Here is a 21095-nt window from a genome sequence, read left to right on the forward strand (position 1 = left end):
AGCATGGTTTTGCAATAAAATATGGACTACGTGCTAAGTGCGAACTGACACACTTGATGTACGTAGATGACATTAAGCTGTATGTTGGTATTGACGACCATCTTAGAAGTCTGTTGTGAACAGTGGAAATGTTCAGCCGTGATATTCGGATGGAGTTTGGATTAAACAAGTGTCAAATCCAAACCATCCATAAAGGTCACCACGAGGCGCATGCCGAACATAGCATTGGTGACCTCTACATCGAAGCTATGACCGAGACAGACTTCTACAAATACCTAGGAATTCTGCCAGCTCGAGCTGGTGATCTGAAGCGCATTGCACGTATTCGTTGTCCCTTCACTGGCTTATGCATTTGGAATATTGCTGTGGACGAAGATCGATCTGGAAAGCGTCCAGCGGCGGATACGGACAACTATGTCCAAATTCCGAATGCATTATCGAAACTCTGCCGTGGAGCGGAAAAACCTGCCTCGTGATATCGGAGGTGGTTGACGTGGTGGTACAACATCATTGCCTATTCGACTCGCTGCGCGTTTATTTTTACAGCGAAGAGCAGATGAGTCACTTGCATGCGGCTGTTTGTAATGCAGACTGTGGGTTTACTTGATGGATCGATCTTTCAATCCTCTGAGTGAGGTGAAGTCGGACCAAGAGCAAATAGATGAAGTCGAAGTCAATGCACGGTCCTTGGCAGCCATTTTCGGATTTGCATATGTGGAACAGATGGCTGTTTTCTGGGGAGCTTTTTACTGAGACGGAGGGGTTCATGTGTGCCATTCAGGATGGCGTGGTCGCCACCCGAGCTTATAAAAAGCTAACCATGAAAGAACGGATGGAGAACGACCAATGCAGAACGTGTGGTTCGGCGTTAGAGACGTTAGACCATCTCATTTCTGGCTGTACTGTTATGGCATCGGTGCAATACAACACCAGGCATAATGCTGTGTGTAAGGTTATCCATCAAAACCTTGCATACAAGCATGGACTGATCACGGGAACATGTCCGGTTTACTGATATGAGCCGCAAGTAGTACTTGATAGTTCTGCTTACAGCATGCTGCTCGCCATACTCTACATAACAACCCTGACGTACTGTTAGTTGGCAAGACGCGTATATTATTGATGTTGCTTTCCCCATAACAGCAACATCGAACGGAAATACGTGGAGATGAAGGTGAACTATGAGCTGCTGGCTCGGGAAATCAAAGAAATTTGGTGTCCCCAGTGGGTGGTTGTAGTATTGTCACCTACAGATACTGTACCTAAATCCTTCACGGCATCCCTTGATGTCCTGGGAATCTCGCACAGTTTGGTTCAAACAATACAGAAGTACACCATTCCGCATACGTGCTCGATGTTATGGGGAGTTCTCAACGGATTCTCCCATTGATCTACGGCCGGCCACCACCATCAGCGCCCCTTTACTGTTTAAGTAGGCAGGATGGTCCGAGCCTAAATGCTTGGCACTTAGTGCTAGTATTAGGTAACTCGGATAATATAATTAATTAATAATAATAATGGTTGAGCCAACAATCTATATTGGATCAGGGCCTTGAAGTGTGTTAGAGCACTTCATTCAAGACCGTAACGGTACGCTAAAGTAAACTGTAGGAGGCAATGCGGTCAGCATTGCGCTCGCCTCTCACTTCGATTTGACTCAGGTACTCATTCACTGCTGAGTCGACTGGTATCCGACATACAATCACGATAACAAATCCCTCTGCCAACCAGTGGGATTTGCACCGCAACCTTCTGCTACGAAAGCCAAGCGCTGTAACCACTTGAGCCATCCGAACACTCCCCCCGGGCTTCCCTTTAAACTTCTCCTAAATTTATATCACTCATTATATGCATGGGATTTCATTGTTCCCATCTGTCCACAACATTTCGTTCGGATCAGTTTGCCGTTTTCGAAGAAAGTGCGTATGACAGATAGACAGGAAAACAGTGAATCGATTTTAATTAGATTTTGTTTTATACAAAGTCTTAGAAACCAATTATTCGGTATGAGCATTTTTATCAAGCAGTCGCTGGAACTGTTATATATTTGCAATTCTGAAGTGATTTTTTCTGAGTGTTGGAGGAGCTTGATTAAGCACTAATCACTCCCGGTCATTAAGGTGGGATCGTTAAGGCTGCAAACGAGTACGGTGATGGACACGCGTTTACAGTAGCACAGCTCATCGTCGAATAACATGTCGTCGGATGAGTGATCCACCGATTCTGCTATATATTTCTGCTTAGTGTGAATCGTTAAATCCCATTAAGTATTGGACGTGATAGGGATTAAATGAACAACCCGAACGATGTATTCCATATTATTGGGGAATGGTACCACAATTTTGATGAGAAAATTCAAATTGCCTGGCAAAACCGAATTGTCTATTATTTGTTGCAAGACGTAGCTATTTTTCCCAAGTAAACTGTTCATAAATCCGACGTTTTCCGATCCCTTCATTATATCGGTAGTATCGAGTATGAAAGGTGCAATTTTCCGTGGAAGAGGCCGTCCAGTATGCTAATTTCGACCATTTGCTTTCTACTTCCATTATTTTCGAATTTATAGATGTCAGTAATTTGTAAGCCTTCGCCGGCACATTAAGCGCTTGGGTTTCCCAGTTCGATTGGGCGGTGAGATTATTAAAACCCACTTCTAGTTGATGTCACTCGATGGTTTCCATTTGAGCGGCCAAGTTCTGTAGCGGCTGTGCGATTTTCTGAAGGTTAGTTGCCATAACCGTGGCTTGTTGATGGAGGAAGTTAAATATTTGCAATTCCTTGAGTTGTATTATCAAGAGTTGTTTATAAATTTTAGCTGCATTTTCATCGTCCATGGAGCCAAATCTCCCTATAGCACTGATAGTTCGTTAGGGTCGACGTTCCGCTTGTACCAGATGAAGCAGATGCTGGTTATTCGACCTGAAATTGTTGATCAGCGTTTTAGTCTCCCGTGTCATTAATGGGGTCATCCCGTGTGTCGGATCCGCGGAATCGAATTTTTTTTGGCGTCAATTGTATCCAGATATAGTGTAGAATATATGGGTAAAGTGATCTTTTGATATTCGTCATGATTTAGTCATTCGGAAATTATAGTGTAAAATACGTGATAAGTCATTTACTAGACTTATGTCGATCGCCGTAATAAAACTCGTATTTATCGTACGAATGACTTCGCTAAAAGGACAAGAATTGAAGCCAAGGCCATATGTGCAATTTGCACTAGGCTTCTTAACGATTTCCGCGTTTAATTGATTTTTTACACCCTTGAGACCAAACTCAGTAATTTCATATTTTTGTATATATTTAACAACTTGGAAATCACTTTTAGAACGTAAGAGTTTAAATTAATTACGAATAATTGGAACGAAAGAGTTTAAATTCAAAGGCTGCACCGCAAGACAACCGACTATCCAAAAATTAGAGACAGAAAAGAACGATCCGTTTCCATGTGGTTCTCATGGCACACTTTCCTCGCTAGTCCTCCACACCCGTGGCGAGCCCTACAAAGTGGAAAGTTCCGCGCTATCTATTTGTTCGCATTCGCAACATTCGAAATAAATTTCGAATGCTGCGAATCCTGCCGCGCCACATCACTCTTCGCTGCTGCGGCGTCTTTAGTGAAGACGGCGTCGATGTGAACGCGGCGGCGGCGGCTTCTGCTGCAGCGATGGTGGCGGAGTCTTCGGCTTCTGCCTGATAGCGGTGGCTGTGGCAGTGATGCTGGTGTCGGTCAGCTGCGCTGGCCTTGACGGCGAGGGCTGCAGTGACGACGACGGTGGAGACGATTCCGGCGGCGAAAGTGGCTGCGGCAATGATGGTGGCTGGGGCTGCGTTGATGGCGTCTTTGGAGACAGCGGTGGTGGCTGCGGCGCCTGTAGCGACAACGGTGGCAGCTGTTGCGTCTGTGACGGCAGCGGTGGTGGCTGCGGCGGCAGCGGTGGCGGCGACGGCGACAGCGGGGCTGCAGTGACGGGGGCGGGTTCGACCCCTGCGGCGACGGTGAAACGACTGCGGTTGTTCACGCAATTGGGACTGTGGTGCTGACGTCTGGCGCTGCGGTGCTCTTCGGGGTCACCAATATGTGCAATTTGCACTAGACTTCTTAGCGATTTTCGCGTTTAATTGATTCTTTACACCCTTGAGACCAAACTCAGTAATTTCATATTTTTGTATATATTTAACAACTTGGAAATCACTTTTAGAACGTAAGAGTTTAAATTAATTACGAATAATTGGAACGAAAGAATTTAAATTCAAAGGCTGCACGCAAGACAACCGACTATCCAAAAATTAGAGACAGAAGAGAACGATCCGTCTTCATGTGGTTCTCATGGCACACTTTCCTCGCTAGTCCTCCACTCCCGTGGCGAGCCCTACAAAGTGGAAAGTTCCGCGCCATCTATTTGTTCGCATTCGCAACATTCGAAATAAATTTCGAATGCTGCGCCACAGCCGTACATGTGTTTCTTCAAGAAACCTAAGGTTTACGGACTAGGTATAGCGTAAATGCCGTCATCACTTGACTTTTTTGAAAAGACCAGGAAAGACGGAGTAAGTTGCTCCCCATTTGGTCCGGTCCAGTATTAAGTTGATGCGGACCTAGGACCCCATCATTCTCAAAACGAATAGGTATAGCAGATTAATGGTCAGTTAAGATTTTATGGCTAAAAACTGCTTTCTACTTTTTAAATACGTTTTTCTCGAAACCACATGTTGAAAATCGGCTGCCACCTTAGCCCAAAATCTATCCAACGAAATTCTTTGAAATTGTCAGGACTTATTCAGAACCTATTTCTACGGTCCACAAACTAGGATAATTGCGATTCTTTCAGTAGTTTTGTTTTTTATTCATTGGAGAAGCCGTAAAATAACGCCAAAATTAAGAAAAAAAGGTTTAACACGGCACCAAAAATTTAGTTTTTTATATTTTTGAATAATCCTATTTTGCGGACTGTAGTTAAGTCTGTACGTTAAAATGCCGTTTGCTTTTTTTCTCTAAGATGATCGGGGCGCCCTCTAGCGTGTCAGCAGAAAAACACCTTTTTTGGAGATGGAGATAATATTTTTGAATAATCCTACTTTGTGGACTGTAGAAATATGTTCTGAATAAGTCCTGAAAATTTCAAAGAATGTCGTTGGATAGATTTTGGGCTACGGTGCAGCCGATTTTCAACATGTGGTTTCGAGAAAAACGCATTTAAAAAGTAGAATGGATTTTGTGACGCTTCCAGACAAGCAACAGCGGCAGTAATTTACATTAGGATCCAGAAGGATGCGCAGGATATACCAATGATCAAACTGTTGACCTCGAAAACAAAATGACACCCCTGGCAGTTCAGACCATTCCGCGTCTCGAATTGGCTAGCGCCTTGTTGTCAGTGAAGCTAATGGAACAAACAATATCATCCTTTCACAAAAGCGCTGATATCCCGACACATTATTGGATTGACTCAAGTGTCGTCCCCTCTTGGCTTAGTGATTACCCGGCCCGTTGGAATACACACGTCGTGAACCGTATGAGCGATATACATTTAATTAGCACCATCGCTCCTTGGCACTATATTTCATCAGCAAATAATCCAGCGGATTGTGCATCACGTGGGCTCCCAACGGCCCAGATTTGAGCATTTCTTGACGGCACAAGAACTTCAGGAAGCCGAAATGGTATGTGTTAAAAATGCCCAACGGGAAGTCTTCGGAGTCGAAATTACCAGACTGAATAAGGGAAAACCAATCGAGTCGAAATCACGAATTTTACAGTTGAGTCCATATTTAGATACCAAGGGTATCCTCAGGGTGGCCGGACGACTGTAAAATGCGACTATTAGTACCGCGGAAAAACACCCAATACTATTGAGCTATTGAGTTGGATTTTATCCACAACCAGACGGTCATGGTGTCGCTCATAGATTTTGTCGTTATGTAGGCTACGGAATCGTCCATCCTCATGTAGGGGGCCAAAAATTCTTCGGAAGATTCTTCTCTCGAACGCAGCCAAGAGTTCGCAATTTTTCTTGCTAAGAACTCAAGTCTTTGTGGAATACATGAGGACTGGCACTGGCACTGCTCGGGCCAAAACCGGGCTGTCATGAAGTTCCTTATTAAGGCAGGCCTAGACCGGATATCGGTTGTTGCGCCGTTGATGATGATTATGACTGACCAATGCGATTTGATTAAAGCCAAGCCAGTCCCACAATATTCCTCAAAAATTTGTTCATCATTAGCAGATTTCATGAGGGAATTCTTGCGGTAAATTACGACTATCAAAAATACTTTCAGATTCTCAACGAGGACTTCAGGACTAGCCTACTTGTAAAGGAAAGAACGTACATGGCCCGTTTAATTACGGAACCATTCTCCCTATAATCCATAATGTGGAAAAAATCAACCGAACTACTGGCTATATATCACCCCGTCTCCAGCCATAGCACATGCGGTATGAAGTGGGACCAGATCTGAGATGCTAAACGGCGCAGGAACTATTCGACTGACACCAAACTGCGCTTTATCTACGTCAGAAGTTCTACTGCTGGCAGAAAATACCAAAATCACGTCAAGACTAAGCGTCTATTTTAAGCCGGCCATGAACAAATCCAGTGACGTTATCCCCATGCTAAATGGGTCCTTATTACTTCAAGCATCGGGCTCATTCTCGAACTTAATCCCAAAAGCTTATGACAATCAAGAGGAACTTGTCGACATCGACTGAAGGCCGTTACATCGTCATATTGCATCAGCATCTATATCAATTATAATTACTTTTAGTCTATTGGGTACTGATCTCATTTGTTATATTAGAAACAAAACAATTAACCAATCGCAATGTACACGCCATTGATCCCCCCTAAAAGAACCAGCACGGCGATTCTTGGTGGACGGCACAGTAGATCTACTATAAGCAGTACCAACACTAAAATGACCTGACTTGCGAATTTGCTGCAGAAGCTTATATGTACACATCAGAGACGCTAAACAAGGAAAAGGCATACTCTTCGTCAAATCCACAGTAGATCTACTATAGGCAGTACCCTTACAAAAATGACCCCACTTGCAAATGTGCTTGCAGAAGCTTATCTGTACACATCAGAGACGCTAAAGAAGGAAAAGGCATAATCTTCGTCAAATCGTATTGGTTAGAGAGAGATCGGTGAGCTTTTGCTATTCTGGTACTACGGCGTGCTCACCCATATAGCAAAAAGTTGTTTCACGCATTCACTTATCCATAAGCAAAAACTTGCCAATCTCACCAATACATTGGCAAGTCCGGGCGGTATGTCAACCACAGCTGATCGGATTTTCGTTACATCTCGCTCATGCTCAAGGGCAAAACAATTTGAGATCGTGTGTACTCGCACTGATTTCCCCCCTCTTGAGGGGCAAGGAGGACTGTGGTAGCTGTCTAGTATCTAACTGTGGTCAAATCGTATTGGTAAAAGAGAGATCGTCGAGCTTTTGCTATTCTGCTCACCCATATAGCAAAAAGTTGTTTCACGTATTCACTAACCATAAGCAGAAACTTGCTGATCTCACCAATACATTGGCAAGTCCGGGCAGTGTATCAAACACAGCAGATCGGATTTTCGTTACATCTCGCTCATGCTCAAGGGGAAAACCATTTGAAATCGTGCGTACTCGCACTGATTTCCCCCCTTGAGGGGCAAGGGGGAGTGTGGTAGCTGTCTGGTATCTAACTGTGGCGGACGGTATGTTAGAATTCCAATTTCATTGTCTTCTAATTTTCTAAATTCATATGTATGTAAAGGGTCAATAACTTTCATAATGAAAATCCCACAATATGCTTCAAAATTATGTCAGCACTTTTGTAACATTTCAAAAATTGGCAACGTATCGCGATTTGGGAAAACCTCAATGAATTTCGTTTCTCTGCAAAAGGTGCAAGACTCTGGCTTGAGCTGTAATAAGTACGATTTTAACTGAATGCACTCACTCACTAAATGTTCGTCTACTTCATTTGAATAATAATACGTGCATTCTCCAAATCTGTTTTCCACATTTTTATATTGCAAGTCTGTGGCGCAACAGGGTGTTAATGCGGCAGACAGATGCCACCACCGGTGCTCTCGTGTAGTTGTCGTGTGAAGTAGGCCTTGCCAACTAATTTGTTATTTTAAAAAATTGTATAAAATAATTGAATAGAGTTAGTTGCCAACGGTCGACCGAGCCGGTCGTCTTAATTTAGCATAATTCGGGATTGCGTCCATTTTAACTTTATCAATATTTATTGTAACAGATTACTTTTAGTTAATTTTTGATGAAAATGTGGCGCGGCGGGATTCGCGGCATTCCAAATTTATTTCGAATGTTGCGAATCCCAACGGACAGATGACGTCACCGGCGCTCTTCACTCAGTTTAGACCTTGCTATAGGAGCGAAGAGCAAAGTGCCATATAGGTCACGAAAAATGTCATATTTGAACAAAAAAAGGGAATGACTTACGACAGTCACGAGTCTGTATTAGTTGTCATAAATCAATTTTAATTTTAAAGCTGCATTCGTTGTCATAAATCAATTTAATTAAAATACTTAATTGGAATTATAATTTAATTGATTAATGACAACTAATACAGCTTTAAGATTAAAATTGATTTATGACAACTAATACAGACTAGACATCTTTTTTTTTTGTCGGATGCGGCAATTCGCGGGGTGATGCGCAAAGTTGTGGGTGAGTGGAATGGAACAGTCTGTGCATTAAGCTTTTCTCGAGTGCATTTTTCAACATGTCCTTGAGGCCGGGTTAGTCCTAAACGTTGAGAAATGTAAGTTCCTTCAAACACAGGTGAGATTCCTCGGCCACTCCATTTCCCCTGAAGGAATACAGCCCGACCCAGACAAGGTGCAAGCGATTACAAGTTTCCCGCGTCCTAAAACTGTAAAGGATTTGAGGAGGTTCTTGGGCATGCTAAACTTCTATCGTCGTTTCCTGCCCAAGGCCGCCCAACACCAGTTCATTTTGAACGCGTACTTGTCTGGCCCCAAAAATAAGGACACGCGAGAGATCGTGTGGTCTGACGAGGCTGCCCGTGCGTTCAATAAGTCCCGACAGCAACTGGCCGACGCTACACTCTTGGCATTTCCTCTGCAAGATGCACCCCTAGCCGTTTTTGTTGATGCCTCTGACATCGCAGTAGGTGCTGCCCTTCACCAAAAGGTGGATCAAGTCTGGCAGCCGTTGAGCTTCTTCTCGAAATAGTTGAATCCCGCTCAACGGAACTACAGTACCTACGATCGCGAAATGCTCGCGCGTACTTGAGCATCAAATACTTCCGTTCCTCTCTAAAAGGCAGGCCGTTCAAGTGTTCACGGACCATAAGCCTCTCACGTATGCTTTGAAAGAAAAGCCCGACAAAGCGTCCCTCGTCAGCTTCGACACCTGAGCTTTATAAGCCAGTTTACGTCAGACATCCAGCACATGTCCGCAAGGACAACATTCTTGTTGACGCTTTGTCTCGTGTCTCCGAGGTTAACATCCCCGCCTCACTCGATTTCAGAGCTTCAGAGCCTCAAATCCAACCCCAAATACAAATTTCGAGGGTTGTCTATCTTCGGCTCAAACCTCTCTCTCTGTTGCGAAGACCCGGAAAAGGGACCTCGGCCTTACATTCCGGCCACATTTCGCAAGGAAGTGTTCCACGTGGTTCACGACTTATCGCATCCAGGTATCAAGTCAACAAATCGGTTGGGCACCGATAAGTACTGCTGGCCCTCCATGAGCAAGGATGTCAATTCCTGGAGCAGAGAGTGGATCGCATGCCAAAAGTGTAAAGTCTCCAGGTATGTAAGGAAAGAAGTGGGCTCACTCCCCCGCACTACCAAGCGGTTCCACACAATACACCTCAACATAGTACGGCCTTTGCGAGACTCGTACGGTTACAAGTATTGCCTCACAATCATCGACAGGTTTATGCGGTGGCCTGAGGCAATACCTCTGAAAGACATTACGGCGCAACGTTGTGGCCGAAGTTCTCTGTGGAGGGTAGATACTTCGCTTTGGTGTCCCTGCAGTATTCATCACTGACCAGGGAATGCAATTTGAGTCCACCCTTTTCTCCGAGTTAGGCAAATTCCTGGGGTTTAAACGCCAGCGGACTACTGCATACCACCCGCAATCCAATGGGGTGCTAGAACGTTGGCACCGGACGCTGAAATCCGCCATTATGGCACACGACGATCCGTCCTGGACCCAAGTCTTGCCTCTCGTCCTACTCGGTCTACGTACAACCCGCCGAGAGGTGCCAGCTTCGCGTAGCTGGTAAACGGGGGGACCCTGAAACTTCCAAGTGATCCGGTCTTCGACAAGAAATCGGGTCTCACAGAGTCGGGGTTGGTGCGTCTGCTGAGAGACAATCTCCGACGCATCAAGGCCACATCTCCCACACAACACTCGTCCACACCTGTCTGTGCGCCCAAGGAACTTGACACGTGTACGCACGTCCTGGTCAGGATGGATGCCGTCCGAAAGCCGCTGCAGCCTCCTTATGGAGGCCCGTACCGCGTTATCGAGCGGGGAGAACATTTCTTCCAGCTCGAGATCGGTTTCCAGGCTGAAGCCCGTGTGCACCCTTAAACAACGGCAGGAACACAGTTCCGGATTCGGTCGCTGAAACCCCTCGGTTTCATCCGGGGGCGGAGTGATGTGGCGTGGCATTCGAAATTTATTTCGAATGTTGCGAATACCAGCGGACAGATGACGTCCCCGGCGCTCTCCACTCAGTTTAGACCTCGCTACAGGAGTGAAGAGCAGAGTGCCATGTAGGTGACGAAAAATGTCATATTTTAAGAACAAAAAAGAGAATGACTTACGACAAAAAAAAGATCTAGTCTATATTAGTTTCCATAAATCAATTTTAATCTTAAAGCTGTATTAGTTGTCATAAATCAATTAAATTATGATTCCAATAAAGTATGATAATTAAATTGGTTAAATTTAAAATGTTAATAACAAAAACATGTGAAGTGATTTATTCCTAAAATACCAAGGAAAGGGTTCTTTTAGGATTAGTGAGTGTTGAGATAGTTCAAAATGTTTGACAAGAAGGCTTATGCAAGTGAATTCCCTTCTGATGCAATCGTTCATCATTATCTACTTTGAATTAAACACTACGTTATTAAAAATTAATTTATTTGTCGCCGAAAATAACAGGAGTATTATTTTTGCTAAAAGCCATATAATTGGGATGGAAAACTTTTAAATGACTCATTGACACCTTGTAATGCTTATAATTCGAACCCCAACGAAATACATACATTCCTACAGTGGTGACCCCAAATGTGATTTATAAGAAAATATCAAAGATATACAACAACAACTTGCATACGTAGTACTGCTCGGAAATCTGTCAAAAACAGTGGCAGGCCGCCGGATCAAAATCGCATGCGAGAGGGATTCTCTGCTTAAGAAGACCATGATAAAAATAGCGCGCGAAGAGTGCCAGTGGAACTGAAACGATTAAATGCTTCGTACTAAGTTCATTGTATGGACTGCAAGCCGGTTGACGAAGTTGATTTTACGAAGCTGCAGGCCACTGTGCCAGGACCCAAGGAGTCTTCTTACCAACGGGGAAAATACATAGTATCGATAGAATTCACAACACAATATCCATTTCAACCGCCTGTGATATGTTATGACTACTACCAAATGGTTACTACAACCCAGCGATAACATTAGAATCAATTTTACTATCCATTCAACAGCTATTAGTGTCGCTAAATCCCGATGATCATTGACGAAACAGCACTTCAAGAATTCCGGGAAAAGGTTTTTAATCGAACAAGCTTTCCAACATCATTCGCGAGGTATCTGTACCAAGGCAAGAAGGAGAATTAACAATCTAGAGTACATTTTTTGCATATAATGTGAAATTAAATTAGTTTTTGTTGTTATTCAAATGGAATTTAACTGTATTGTCATTTACAAAAAAACATAAATAATAATGATTGAACCGCCGTAAGAGACGGCGACAATATTTTTTTCAAATTCGCCGTTGGAGTTCCGTTCTCGTGGTTTTTTCTTTCGTACGGGCATTTGGGGGTCCAGTCTGCCGTCGTCAAGTTAGGGAATTAAGGTCTGTTCAAATTCGGTACAGCCGCGTCCTCGACTCATCTCTGGACAACACAGACGCGGCAGACCCATCGGACCTCAGGTAACCGCGGCCGTTCAGCAGCCTTCAGAAGAAATAGGCGAGCTGAAGCGCGAGATGGCCGCTCTTCTGGCCAGGATGACGCTGGACGCTCAGCGTTCGGGCGGCAGTTCGCGAGCTTGCTCGTGGTCTATCGCCCGAAAAGGGCGATCGGGTAGCAGGTCGTCAGAGCAACCTACGGACCGAAGCATTTATTGGTACTATTGTAGGTTCGGCGAAAAAGCTACAAGATGTATGCTCCCATGTAAATTCGCGCCTACCGCAAAAAACTAGGTCCGCGAGGGACACTCTCAGCAGGCGCAGTTATCTTGTTGATACAGGTGCGGAGGTTTCGGTTCTTCCCGTACCCCGGCACCACCGGTTATTTCCTAAACCTTTGAAGGTTGCAGCGGCAAATTCCTCGCGCATTAACACTTACGGTTACGCCAGCGGACTACTGCATGCCACCCGCAATCCAATGGGATGCTAGAGCGTTGGCACCGGACGCTGAAATCCGCCATTACGGCACGCGACGATCCGTCCTGGATTCAAGTTTTGCCTCTCGTCCTACTTGGCCTCCGAACAACCCGCCGAGAGGAAATTACTGCCAGGCCCGCGGAGCTCGTATACGCGGAAATCCCAAGGCTCCCAAGTGACCCGATCTTCGACCGGATTGCTGCGTCTGCTGAGAGACAACCTCCACCGCCTTAAACCCACACCTCCCACGCGCCACACATCCGACCCTGCCTGCGCTCCCGGGGAATTGGACACATGCACGCACGGTGGCTATGTGCCTCTGCTCGTCGAACGGCGTCCACGACTTGCATGAAAGCATCAATTTTCGATCTCCCTGCTCTAAAACCAAACTGCCAGGGAGATAAATCTCCGGCAGCGCGTATCGCTTCAGCGAGTCTGCTTCTGATGAGCTTTTCGAGCACTTTCCTAGCAGTGTCAAGCATACATAGTGGGCGATATGAAGGCAGCAATTCGGAGTCGCCTTTCCCTTTATGGATCAACGCAAGCCTCGCAACTTTCCAACGAGCAGGGAAAATGCCCTCTTTCAGGCAAGCGTTGAATGCGCCGAGCAGTAGGTCTGGCCGGTGTTGGAAAACCAGTTTGTATACCTCTCCTGGAATAACATCGGGTCCTGGTGCCTTCTTTTTTTTCATAGAGAGGACTGCCGTTTCCAACTCTTTTATAGAGAAAATTGGACAGTCCTCTGCGCTCGCCGCGCCCACGTCATCATCCCATACGGGGTGCGCAGGGAAGAGTGCCCTTACAATGCGGTCCATCTGCGCGGCCTTAAGTGAACAGGGTTTCCGCAGAGCCCCGATTTTTCGGGTTACCAGTTTGTAACCGAGTCCCCACGGATCCCCATTCACCTCGGCGACCAGATCTTGCCAGCAGCGAGCTTTGCTCTTGTTTATTGTGCTGCAGAGTCTCCTTTTGGCTGATTTGTACTCCATCACTATGGTACAAATACGGTACGGTCGCCTAGACGTTGTGTTAAGCGGCGGAGCCTGTGACACTCCTTCCGGAGCTCTGCGATTTCCACTGTCCACCAATACATGGAAGGTTTGCCGCGCCTCGATGTCTTCCTGGGCATGGAGGCTCCGCAGACCATCGTTATCAGGTTCATAACTGAATTTACGACAGTATCAGCTGCAGGGCCACCGCCCCCAGACTTCCGCAAAAGTCTTGCCTTCCGTCGGCTTAATAAGCAAAGCTGGCGGTCTAGTCCTCCTTCGTCTCCCCACCTTTTCTTTTGGTGCTCCGTCCTTCGTGTCCGCCTTAGTTTTAGGCAGAGGTTTTCTGATGGCGTGACGTATTGTTGTCTTTTGTTCCTCTTCGCCTTCTTCTTTTCAGCCCTGGAGAGTACCTGAGTGAAGTCTCCTCCAGATGTCCGTTCCTCCTTTCGTTTTTTACCAAGTTCGCTCTGCAATGGGCTGTCAGCAATCCGTTTGGTACACGTGGTGTTCTCGTCGGGAAGCGCAGTTGTTTCTGCTTCTCGTGGATTTTGTCTTACTTTCCATGTTCGCCTATAGTAGCCCGTTTTTCACCCCTTTGCCGACGTTTTTCTGGAGGAACATCACAGATCGCATGTGCTTCACAATTGCCATGCATTTCTTAATAAGCCTTTCCTCTTCAGCTTGCGCCAGAGTAGTCGACAGTCCTCCCACTCGGCTTATATTCGAAACCATTTGATTAGTTTCGTCAGTTTCCACTGTGCCTCGTTCCGCAATTATAGCACTGTGTGGGTATGGTCTGGGTTCCTATCTGCGTTGCAGGTGCCGCATTACTTTGCGAGTCTTTCTCCCCGTCTGCGCGTCCCGATGTCTCGTCGGGTATTTCAGCCCTTGTTGCGTCCTTCGTTGGGCGCTGGGGCGAACGGCACATTTTCGTGCTGCGAATAAACGCAGCGAGCTCGCTCTCCATTTCCACTATCTCCTCGTTTCGTTTGTTTTCATTCTCCATTTGAGTTGTTTACCAGCGCACCGTGTGCAAGGGAGCGGGCCACAATAGTCAGGGACGGGTATACTCTCGAGGACACAGCCCCTACCCCACCTCCCTAAATCCTGACCTACGCTTAGCTGAACCCGGAATTCACGGACGGATCAGCGCTCACTCGGGGCAACGCGGTCTACTAATACCGGTTCAATGCACACTACCCGACCAGGCTCCTGATACACGCCACAGCTACCACCTTGGCAGAGCTAGGCTCACATCACCCCATCGACGTCGACAAGGAGTTGTCGACGGCACGGGGACTCCCAATGTGTCACGGCGTGGAACTGAGAGTAACTACCATGCAAGGTTTATTGACGCCCATTGCTTCCTCTGCAATTTTCGTTACTATACCGATCGTTCTGCATACCGAGTAATGTTGCATTCCCAAAGAACGCGGGCACGCGCGGAAACTTATGAAGAACCCCGTCGAGCGGAGAAGCGACTTCACAAACCGAAAAAGGAAGCCTGGAAGAGCCAAAAGGTTTGTGAACTCGAAAAGTACAGGGAGCAACCGCACCAGGCGCGCAAGTTTTACCAACAAGTCAGCAGGATGAAGCCTTACACACCTCGATGCTCATCCTGCCGAGACAAAAAGGGAAATGCGATTTTCCCTTCGAAAAGTTTGCCGACGCTGTTTATAGGTATATAAGTCTGCAAGATGAAAGATCACCCAAGGGTTTATTTGGCTCCGAGATTAACAAAAGCTGTCTTATTCCTGATAGATCCACTCGGTGATACACCGGGTGAGTCTTTCTTTTTAATCAAGTAAAACACCTGCTCAAGTCGAAACCAAGTAAAGTTTTTTCAAGTCTGTCGGTATGTTCATTGGGTGAAACACCGAATGAGTCTGTCTTTCTTAATTGGGTGGAACACTGAATCAAGTTAAGTCCAGTAGAGTATATTTCCAAATCTTCGAAGTCTCCAGCAGCCTCACTGGAGAAGAATAAACGGCTTATTTCTTCGGGACTTGAAAATACACTAAATTCTTTAAAGGGGGTTATTCTTAAATAAAAGTTATTTATATTAGGGGTTAACATTATTAAAAGTATTAATTTTACAATAGTATCAATAAGTAAATAATATTAAATGGTTCTCGCTTAAAGAGTAACAAAAGTGCTTATACGCTAATATCAAAAAGTGTACAGAAATGCTTACTTGCTATGTAGAAAAATTACAAATTGCTTACATGCTAAATATGCGTGCAAGCGGAGAATATTCACCTTTGATATGCAAATATTTTTTGCATGCACCGGATGCGCGTGCAGACGGGTTTTTTTATTGCTGCCTGAACATCCTCCCCTCCGTTGAGCGTTAGGTCAACCGTTATTCTGGATCGATTGCAATCGTAAAGGCTGGGGTTGAAAGATTCCTAGGTAGAGGTATCGGTTTCGTAGTAGTGTTACGAGAGGTCCTACATCTGTGTTTCCAATAAAGGTAAATTACTACTGTTAGAATACCACCGAGACAAATGTAGGCGACAGTGATATGGTGAACGTCCTTTGGTAGTATGGTAGTCACTAGATGCTCCCGTTGCTGCAAGTTGTTTAGATCCATCTTCAGTTCTGTTAAATTTTTTAGAAGGGATTCTCCTATGCCTTCGTCATTACTTAATTCGCTGCTATGTGGTGGTAAAACGAATTCGGTAAGATTCTGAATTGGTGTAAATGACATGTTAATAATGCTTGGAAATACTTGATGTGCTTGGATAGTTAGTGATTCTTCTCTTATGCTGCAACCTTCACGTAGTTCAATGATACCGCTTCCTGATAGAGTCATCGGAGTAACTGTTTTGCCGCAATATATCCAACGGTTGGTGTTTGGTAACTGGATCCATCGTGGTGGGTTGTCTAATTTGGACATTTTGAATTGTTCTTTGGAAGGAATGTGACTGATGAAGCTCATTTCACATGCATTCACTTTTGATCCTCTCCGATATAGGGGATGCCGTTGTCTGCAGACGTAGTTCAACTTCTGAGTTCGATGACAGTGCTCCACCTCCTGATAAGGCATGGGATAGTACTGGTCACGATTCAAATTAACGATTAGATAACGTAACGTTGTTGTGATTGCAGTGACGATTCCATTAGCAGAGATGGGTACAGGAACAATATAGAATAGCTCGAAACTTTCGACCGATATTAATGGTAGTTTTAATCGGAAGATAACATGCTCTGCCATGATGCGTCCTTCAATAGTCATGATATTATACAGCTCTAGTAGATCGTTCGATTTAGTTGGCACCCGTAAATGTGGAGGTAGTTCCTCCCTGATATTGGATAACTCCTGTTGTAGTTGTTGTGGTGCCAACAATTGCGGGTTAAATTTTCCATGGTGTGTGTCAATAAGGATGTCTAGTAAACTTGTTTGTACCTTTTGATAGTGGTTGACTGATAATAAGAGCTGCAACACTGCTGATGAAAATGTCTGCATCACTTCTTGCTCCCACACTTCCTTGGCTATTTTGTTTGTTTGTGTGGCGGTATGGTTGAGAGCTGCGTTTAGAGTTTGCGTCAATTTGTGGATTGATTACTCCAAGTTCATCATTACATTGACCGTGAAGTCAACGATGGACGTCTGGTTTTTCATTAATTGCAGGAGATGTTCGTCGTTCCCCTTTAAGTTCTTTATAGTTTCTGTCAATCTTGTAGCATAGTCAGAATCGAGTCCTCCGAAGAGTGAGTTGCCAAGGTTACCAACGATATTTAGAGCTCCTCTTTTATGTCTTCGTGACATCTCATTATTGAATGGCCGTAATAGTTCGTTATTAACTGCTATATCGCTTAAGAGATGGTTAAGCTGCATTGCGGTGGCTAAACAGGAGTTATTATTGTGTAGTTGGTTACAAATATTGTGAAGTCTCGCAATTCCTGTTTGTAGGTTTTCCATCTTCCAGTATGATGTGAGGTTGTAATAGATTATCAAATTCCAATCGTTCAAGATCAAGTGGGCGGCTCCTAAATTTTCGAAGTAGATACCTGGTGGAGATTGGAAAGGGGTGATCCGTGCTGGGTTGGCTAGAACGGGTAGGATTAAACTAGTCCACAGTAGCAGGTTTACGGGGGAGTGCGAAATTCTCTTCTTCTTCGCTCTTGAACATCGAGTTGCTTCTGAGTTTTGCGTGCAGGTATCTATAATCCGTTCCTTTGATGGAGCTGGGGGTTTTTGCTGCGAGGAGTCTTCGGTGTCGTTCGGTTCTACCGGTAACGGTGCTAAGTTATGAATTGCTCTCTGTAGGACTTCTGACGATGTTTTGATCTCTGCTATTCTTATTAGACCATCTCGACCTTTTATCCCCTTTATTATTCGCCCCAATCTCCACTGCAGAACGGGAATATTGTCTTCTTTGGTAGCCACCAGCATTCCAGGTTTACGTTTTCGCTCCGTTTCCATTTTTGACGCTGTTGCGGTTCCGACAAATATTCGCTCGACCATCTTTGCCAGAGTCTATTCTTTATGTCGTTGATTTCCTTCCATCTTTGCGGTAAATTTGCCTTTACTGCTTGGACGTGTACATCAACTGGGTTCGTTAGTGGTTCCCCAATTAAGAAATGGCCTGGAGTTAATGCCGTAAGGTCTTTGGCCTCGGATGATAGAGGTGTCAGTGGCCTTGAATTCAAAATAGCCTCGACTTCGATTATTAAAGTTGCCATTTCTTCATACGTAAATTTTGCTGGGGACATGATTCTGATTAAAAAGTGTTTGGCAGATTTTACTGCCGCCTCTCACAGGCCACCGAAATGAGGCGATCTTGGTGGAATAATTGATTAGTTGTTCTTGGGATTGTTCCCCGTATATGCGTTCATTTAATTCTGCTAATTGAATTTTGGCGCCCACAAAGTTAGTTGCATTGTCGCAATATAGATTTCGACAATGTCCTCTACGCCCAATGAAACGTTTCAGCGCATTGATGAAGGCTTCTGTCGTTAGATTCGTCACTAGTTCCAGATGCACCGCCTTTGTTGCAAAGCAACAAAAAACAGCAAGGTACGCCTTTTGCGGACGATTACCGCTCCCCTTAAAGTGAATCCATAGAGGGCCGACGAAGTCGATACCAGTATTCGTGAATGGTCTGGCTGGTTGTACTCGATGGGCGGGCAGGTTTCCCATGAACTGCGTCATGAGTTTGGTTTCGCCCTTGCGCATTTCATATAGCTCTGCACGATAGATCTGATGGCTACTTTGCCCTTGATAGGCCAAAATCGTTGTCTCGCTATTGCCAATAAGGCCTTGGGGTCCGGCGTGAAGATGATTATGGTGCAGATCATTTAAAATCAATCGAGTTACGTAATGGCCGTAAGGAAGAATGATCGGGTGTTTGGTATCATAAGTTAAATTTGAAGCTTCAAGCCAACCGCCGACTCTCAAAAGTCCGAATTCGTCTAAGAATGGATGCAGACTGCTCAATGGATCGCTGTTGTTTAATTGCTTGTTACATGTTAGTTGCTGCATAGATTCTCGATACACATCCCATTGAGCTTCCTTTACTATTACTCGCAAGGCTTCCTCCATTTCGCTTGCAGTTAAGAGCGATTTTTCTCGTTACTTGTGGTTCGTTGTTCGTGCATTCCTAACGAACCGTAGCACATGTGCTATTATGCGCTGCAGTCGTTGAAAAGAGTTTTGATGGTCGATTTGATTGATAAGGGAAATTGAGTCCTTCACCATGGCCAATACCATTTTTGAACGTTTTTTCTCCAAGGTAGTATCTACACTACGAAACCTTTCCGGCCAGCACTCTTCAGTCCCATGAAAAAATATAGGCCCATAGAACCAGAGGGCATAATTCTGCAGTTTTCCAGGAGCGACACCTCTCGATACCAAATCTGCTGGATTCTCCTTTGAATGTATGTGCCTCCATTGCTTGGGTGAGGAATTTTGTTGTATAGCAGCGACTCGATTAGCCACGAACTTATAAAATGACGATGCTTCCGCATTGATCCAATTTAGGACAATTTCGGAGTCGGTCCAGTAAAAGCAATTATAGTCTGGACCTTCTATGTCCCGTTTAAGCCGATGAACGAGTTCAGCTGCTAGCCTTGCTGCACACAATTCCAATCTTGGTAGGGTCACTCGTTTTAATGGTGCCACCTTCGACTTTGTACATAAAAGGCGAACTGTGCGAACCCCATCTGACTGAATAACTCGTAAATATACCGCTGCACCATATGCCTTTCCCGAAGCGTCTGAAAAGACATGTAACTGTATTTTTTCAGGTACCTTCCCTCCAAATATGTGACGAGGTACCATCATTTGATTCAGCTCCTGCAAGTCATTATAATATCTTGACCATTCCGCCTGTAGTTCTAAAGGAATTTCTTTATCCCAACCTATTTTGAGACTCCATAGCCTTTGAAGGAAGATTTTAGCAGTAACTGTAACTGGTGCCATCAATCTTAGCGGATCGAACAGATGAGCAATATCTGATAGCGCTGATCTCTTTGTTACTTTTTCAGATTCCGTGTATGGGCATCTAATTTGAAATTCATCTGTTTTAGGACTAATCCTAGTGTCTTCACGTTTTCCTCCCTTTCTTGGGTTATGCTTAAAGCCGGCCGATTGCAAGACTTTGCGAAGTTGATGTTGCGTCTCAATAGTTTCTGTCAGGGTGTTTTCACCTGACATCACATCGTCCGTATAAAAATCCCGTCTTGATGCAGTCGAACCGGATGGGTATTTATGCGTTGTCTGTGATGACAATTCTTGTAGGCATTTGGTGGCTAGATATGGTGCAGAGGAAGTACCATATGTGACCGTGTTCAGCTGATAACATCTTTTAGGTTCATTAGGCTCATCTCGCCATAGAATTAGTTGAAATCTCTTGTCTTCCTCTGGCACATGGACTTTCCGATACATCGTTTCGATGTCAGCAGTAAAAACAAAGCAAGGCAGCCGAAATCGTACGAGAATGGTAAATAATTCGGATTGCATGATAGGCCTGTAGCAAGTACATCGTTCAAACTGTATTCAGAAGAAGTTTCTGAAGAGGCGTCAAAAACTACTCTAAGTTTAGTGGTGGTGCTCTCTGGCTTCAGAACGCTATGATGGGGAAGAAAGTAATGAAGACTCGGAATACTTCCTTCATCTTTTTCCGTCATATGCCCCAGCTTGTTTGTATTCGTCCGTAAATTTATTGTACTGTTTGCGTAGTTCTGGGTTTCGTGCTAATCTCCATTCTAATTTGAAAAGTCGCCTCTCCGCATTGCCCCTAGATTTGCCGAGTTTTGCTGGATCCACCTTGAAAGGCAGTTTCACAATGAAACGTCCATTGTTCGTTCGTTTCATGGTTTGAGCATAATGATTTTCACACTTTATTTCTTGTGTTGTCATCGCAAAGTCCTTTGTAGATTCTGGTTCCTCCAATTTCCTGGATTCAGACCTTGCGATGGTTGCGAGGATGTCATATGTGGTAAAACTATAGCGTCTATCTTCCGTGAAAACGTAGTGATT

General features: G+C 44.8%; 3 protein-coding genes across 3 annotated transcripts; all 3 read right to left on the reverse strand.

Annotated features, from left to right (window-relative positions):
* Window positions 1-15971: 15971 nt before the first annotated feature.
* On the reverse strand, window positions 15972-17078 carry LOC119648465. The gene has a single exon (XM_038050223.1). It carries the CDS (start codon window positions 17076-17078, stop codon window positions 15972-15974), a length of 1107 nt encoding a protein of 368 aa, XP_037906151.1.
* Window positions 17079-18302: 1224 nt separating this feature from the next.
* Window positions 18303-19157, reverse strand: LOC119648466. Its single transcript, XM_038050226.1, has one exon. The coding sequence runs from the start codon at window positions 19155-19157 to the stop codon at window positions 18303-18305; it is 855 nt and encodes a 284-aa protein (XP_037906154.1).
* A 30-nt stretch (window positions 19158-19187) lies between these two features.
* On the reverse strand, window positions 19188-20501 carry LOC119648467. Its single transcript, XM_038050227.1, has one exon. The coding sequence runs from the start codon at window positions 20499-20501 to the stop codon at window positions 19188-19190; it is 1314 nt and encodes a 437-aa protein (XP_037906155.1).
* Window positions 20502-21095: the final 594 nt, after the last annotated feature.

This window comes from Hermetia illucens, chromosome 2 (assembly GCF_905115235.1).
Source record: "Hermetia illucens chromosome 2, iHerIll2.2.curated.20191125, whole genome shotgun sequence".
Classification (NCBI taxonomy): Eukaryota; Metazoa; Arthropoda; class Insecta; order Diptera; family Stratiomyidae; genus Hermetia; species Hermetia illucens.